The 6170-nt window shown below is 27.6% G+C and overlaps 1 protein-coding gene across 1 annotated transcript in view; it reads left to right on the top strand.

The window, feature by feature from the left end:
• Window positions 1-3632: 3632 nt before the first annotated feature.
• Window positions 3633-6170, top strand: part of LOC119678850 (circumsporozoite protein-like) — a 12616-nt gene continuing 10078 nt past the window's right edge. Inside the window, exons 1-2 of the mRNA XM_038090924.1 lie at window positions 3633-3797; window positions 5895-6163. Of these exons, the coding sequence (XP_037946852.1) occupies window positions 3795-3797; window positions 5895-6163 (272 nt within the window). The 5' untranslated portion in view covers window positions 3633-3794. The remainder of the gene's footprint in view (window positions 3798-5894; window positions 6164-6170) is intronic.

Raw genomic sequence — 6170 nt, 5'->3', positions numbered from 1 at the left:
ATTAAAGAATTTTTAATACTAAAACGAATTGCAATTTTTTAAAGGAAATTATTGAATAAAACATTAAACTTATAATAATAAATTAAAATAAAATATTGGCACACATTTGAATACACGTTAACATTAGTTGATAAATTTAAAATAAAAATGAAATTTAAAGTATTACTAAAAATTTAATAATTAATATTTAAATGAGATATAATAAATAAATTGCACTCAAAATGCTGCAAATGCAATTTAATCAATCAAAAATTTGAAAAAATTTTACTAACAATGCAAAGGTTGACATTTTTTACTTGAAAATTTTTGTGTAATGTTTTTAAAAGTAACGAAATTCAGAAAATTATCTTCAAAGAAAAGTTTTTAGTATTTGTAAGTGAAAGAAAATAAAGCATTTATAATTTTATTGTTAATTTATAAAAATTTTAAGTTTGTTATATTAAAAATGATTAAATACTTCCATACACTAATATAAAGAATATATTTTTAAGTGCTTGATTTAGATAAAGAGAACACAAGTCGAATAAAATAAAACTAGAATAAAATTATCTGATAAATTGTTGCAAAAAAAAACAAAAAATAGCGATAACATCAGAGATTTAATAAATAAATTGAATAAAAGTTAACAAAAAGAGTATGTTTTTTTTTACCCATTAAACCAATTATCTTGGAGATCTCAGTCTTGACATGATTATTTAATTTTTTGATTAATCAAATTTACTTTTTGGTGTTTTCTACATTTAAGTCATTGTGTATAAGTACATTTGTCACAAACCCAAAAGCATCAACAATGAATCTAATAGCTTCAGACTCATCTTACTATAATATTTCGATATTCTACTGCCAACAATGTGTCACAATACTAGGTAGATTGATTCCTACCCGAAAATTACACTTTAATATAGTCTGCTTTTAGCTCCACACACCGAGTTCAACGATCTTTCAGCATTTGAAAACCTTTTAAATAATAAGATTTATCAAGTCTTCCAAAATATATCTCAGTTTCCCATTCCACTTCATTATTTTATGCAAATCTCTTTTCCTGGAGCCATCTTTTCAAGTTTGAAAATAAGTAATAATCACTGGGAGTCAAATCTGGGGAATACGGTAGGTGAGGAAGTAATTCGTACCGTATTTCATTTAATTTCGCCATGGTTTTCAAATAAGTGTGAGCGGGTGAGTTATACTGTAAAAATAAAATATTTTCCTCGACAAAAAGCGTATTTTCCTGATTTTCTCATTCAATCGATTCAATAATATGCAATAGAAGTCTGATGTTATTGTTTTTTATTTCAAAATTATTCCACTTCAATACCAAAATATGGAAACCAAAACCTTTCCAGCCAATTGCTGAGTTCGTTTGAGAGCACTACCCTCGGGCTCTACCCATTCTCTCTACCCCGGGCTTGTTGTTTTCCCTCAGGTGTGAAGTAATGGATTCGTGTTTTATGAATTATCATTACACGATGCTCACAGTCAGTTAGATGGTGTATAAATATTTCCAAACAATGTTTTGAATATCAAACTTGTTGTGGTTTCTGGGTCAATTGTGAGCAAACGCGAAACCCATCTTGCCGAAAACTTTTTCGTATCCAAATACTCATGTAAAATATTAGATGCATGTTCTTATATGGTTGTCCTCTGTGCTTTTTGGCGCAATTTAATTTTAGGATCATTCAACTCAGTATCGTGGATTTTATCAATGTTTTTTTTTGAATTGTGATATCTTTAGTACGACCTGAACTTTCTTCATCAAAATCACTCATATCACCACGTTTAGATTATTTTTTCAACATTTTATTGTTGTTTATGATGGTGCAAGGTTGCCGTAAACAGCATCCATTTCCAATTCAATTGCATCATTGTTTATTCCTTTGAAATAGAGGAATTTTATTATTGAACTATATTCAATATTTTCCAATTTATAAAAAAACACTAAGGAGCATTATTTTAAATATTTGCAAAAATTTAACCAAACATCGGATGAAGTCGATACTTTACAGCTGTCATTTAAAACTTGCGAGATATACAAACTAACATATAATTTATTTTGTTTTAAGTCTTTAATATATTTTTTGTTTCAAAAATTATCGTCTAATGAATTTCAAAATATCTTACTTAACCACCATGAGGAATATATACATTTAATATTTATTTTCTCAATTAACAAAAGATCGAATCGTTGTATTATTACTTATAACCTGTAAGAACTTCACGATAACGACTTTAGCCATTATAATCATTCTTGGTTCACACGAGCTTTATAAGACGCTGTGGAGTCTTGATGGAACGTTTATGGTCTACGACTAAAATAATGTTTGTTTACAACCGAATCGGAATCAGTTGATGTTGCTCTCTTTTTTGGTCCACCACCATAGCGTTTGGCGACGCTGCCTGTACTATTATAACTGTTTATGGTAAGGGTACGCAATCATTTTATATACTTTGAGGTATTTTAGCTCACGAATATTAGCTGGTTGTGATTTTTCAGCCAAATGTAATTTTTGATCTATAAAACTTAGACCCAAATACATGTGGTAGCTTTAAAACAATATAAACAGTTGTCATTCGTATGAATACGAATACGAATATATCTGTGTGTAGTTGGTAATACTTCAAACGCTAAATCCTGTAAATACTAGGCATTTTTATGTACGTGTAAAGGGTTACATGTCAATATTCACTGTTTCCAAATATTTTGATACAATATTTAATTAGTTTTTTTTTTATTAATTAAAAAATTTATAATGCATTTTATTAACTTTTATTACAACATTTTGACAAACCTCTTATTTATGTACTTGTTTTTTATTTTAGAATTTGCAAATGTATATTTGTGTCGGTAAATAGTGTTAATATTTATTGCATCATGGCTCATAAATTTTGCACAAATCTTTTGGATTTATTGGAATTTGTAGAATTTTATGATGTACAAAATGTTTAGTTTTCAAAAACAGCATTAATTTTTTATGTCAACGATTGCTTGGGAACTCAAAGTTAGAGCCTCATAGCCTCATAAGATATAATGCATTTGTGTTACAGAAAATGAATAAAAACATATTTAAATACATTTGTTTTTTATATAAATATTTATTTAAGAACAAAAGAAAAATCATAAATAATTAGTAATCCATCAAAAGTGGAAAATATTGACTGTTGAAGTAAAATGTTTTTAAAGTGTACAGCAAATATTAAAATAAGTTTATAAAAAAAATAAAAAAAAAAACTTCATGACGTGTCAAGGTGTTTCTTTTTAAGTAGAAATACAATAAAAACCGTTGAGGCCCTTTAAATGCATTGATTTGAATTTACAGATTTACAGATTTACGAATTTTTTCTTTTAAAATTTTCAATTAATTTAAAAATTTGTAAAACGAATATAATTTGAAGACTGTAAAAATTGAAGACTGTCTAAGTCGAGCTTAGAAAAACTTTAAATTTTCTCATTGCAGCTTAAATATTCGTTAGATATGTACTTTTGAGCTTTCAGCGAGTCAATAGTTCAGTGGCTTAAGTGTTAGCTTTTAGAGCAAACAACTCAAGCCTGGCTCGAATTGAGCTCGCTGCTGATTTGTATTTTCTGTTGGGCGCTAGTTAAGTTTTCATATAAATTTGCGAAGGGAGCTCGGCACAGCATCATTTGAATCTTGAATTTGCTAACGTTAGCACTTGAAAAATAAAAATCTTCAAAACGAAACGCGTGTGCTGTGCTTCAAAGTGAAACCAAATACTAAAATTGTGTAAAAAGGCCGGAAAATTAGGCTAAAAAACCAAGCACTTAGCTATTGTCTACAATGGTGAGTGAAGTTGTTGCAATCTGACAAAAAGAAAAAAAAACCATAAAGGTATATGAAGTACGTGAACTACAGATGCAAAAACATCCTAAAATATTATTTAATATGAATAATGTGATTTATGTACAAATTTTCAACAGTTATGACATTTAAAAAATAAAGACCAAAATTGAGATATTTTTGTTTAATATTGTCACATGAGTTAAAAAAAAATGCATTTAACTTTGTGTGAAAATGCATGAATTGTGCGCTGAATAGATACTTTGTTACACTAAGTTCCAAGATTGGTGCCTACATAAAGTGTGGTTGGATTGCGTTCGTTTTGTTGGATAAGATGACAAGGGTCTCAGTTTTGCAAAATGCAAAAATCGTGATGAAACTGTTTACATTGCAATTACGTTTTTTACCTTTTTGTGTACTCAGTTATGTTTAAATTTTTGATGAACCGAGATTTTGTTAAGATGAATGACGTTATATTGATTTACTTTGTTGATTGAATTTGTAGTGCTTGCTCTTTATTATAAAAATAATTTTGAACTAATGAACTATATTATTTAATATAATTTATACTTAACTTTTGATAAATAATCGTTTTAAATACTCACATTTTAAAAGAGAGTGCATGCTAAAGATTCTATATTTATTATAAAATTATCAATATTTGATATCAATTAACAAATATCAAATAAACAATAATAGACAAAATTCAAGGATTTACATGAACGAGTGTGAAAAATTGAATGAACACAAATTAATATCTATTTATCTAAAACAGTTAAGTTTTGTACAAAAATATTTGTGATCCTTTCAATAATAACTTGCAGGAAATAATTTATTTAGAAAATGACATATAAAGCTTGCATGGAATGTTAGCCAATTTCTGCTGGAAATCAATGAGTTTGTTGCAAAGAAAGTAAAAGAAAAAGAGTCCAAAAATATTAATATTACTAGAATAGTAATAGAGCGAAAGCAAATACTAATTTTCCTTAGATATACTATAATTAATAGGAATTAAGAACTCAACTACGAGAGTATTTTGTGACGCATGTTGCAGTTTTTAATGCTCAGCGAGATATATAAAGATCACAACTTTATAATATCAGAAAAATATTTGATAGTTTTGGTTGGGTTAGTATCGCTGACTATAAACCACGCATAGATCTTTTGATTTTTAGCGAATTCAGATACAATAAAATTTAATATCTGATAGGATCCATATAGATGGAAGATTTTTTACGAAAAAAGCAATGATGGAAGTTATATTCTTAAGACAAAGCCACTAAGCATTTGTTCAAATTGTTCACAGATTGCGTTTAGACCACACTTTAGTGGAATTTGAACTTACGCCCTATCTAGCGCAATGAAAGCAGTTTGTATTTATTAATTTTCAAACTAAAAATGAAATAAATTTTTCGCTTGTAAGATATTTTTAAATTCTTTAGCCGTACTTTAATTTACAAACAAAACAATAAAAACTTTAAATAACACTTATAAAAAATATTAGTTTTAAATTGACATATTTTATCAAAAGTTAAATGAAAGAAAATGCTTTACAAAACCCTTAGGAGATAGAAAATTTTTCTAGAATCTATTTAAGAATTAAAAAATTCTTAACAAATGTCAAGGATTGTTTGTTGAAGCATTGTTAATTATCAATGGTTAAATAAATATTTAGCATAGTTTTATTCAAACCATTTCTTACTGTCGATGTATAACTAATACTTTAATAAATTAATAAATTAATATATTTATAATATATATAATATATGTGTATAAAGCACTATTGCTATTTATTGACCCATGTGCTTCTAAATCATGTTATTATAGCAATTTGATTTAGTAATATATTAATGTTATAATATAAAAAAATGTAAAAACTTAAGTTAATCAATGGGGTAGACCAGCATATTTGCAATAAATAAATTTTAAAAGCAATATATAAGGAAGTTATGTTATAAACATATTTATTTTTATTGGTATTACGATTGCACATATTTAAATATCGTAAAAAAAATAATTTTAAGATATATCAATATTCTGAAATAAAACATTTAGCCTCTATTCTAATATTCATTTTAATTTAATTTAATTTAATTTCAGAATTACTTTTTTCTGCTAGCATTACTACTAGCAGTATGCGGGACTTTTGCAGATGTATCGCATTTAGATACTGATTTACGTGAAGATGGTTATCACTATAAGGAACCTTCAATACCATTTCCACCTCCTCCTACTGGAAATGGTCTAGAAGATACAGATTTTCGGCCAAGACCACCAGGTCCACAGCCACAACCGCAACCGCAACCACAGCCACCTGCACCAGCACCAAGCTATGGGCCACCTCAGCCACAACCAAGTCCACAACCTCAGCCACCA

This window comes from Teleopsis dalmanni, chromosome 1 (genome assembly GCF_002237135.1).
Source record: "Teleopsis dalmanni isolate 2A chromosome 1, ASM223713v2, whole genome shotgun sequence".
Classification (NCBI taxonomy): domain Eukaryota; kingdom Metazoa; phylum Arthropoda; class Insecta; order Diptera; family Diopsidae; genus Teleopsis; species Teleopsis dalmanni.
This window is presented reverse-complemented; position numbering and strand designations above follow the sequence as displayed.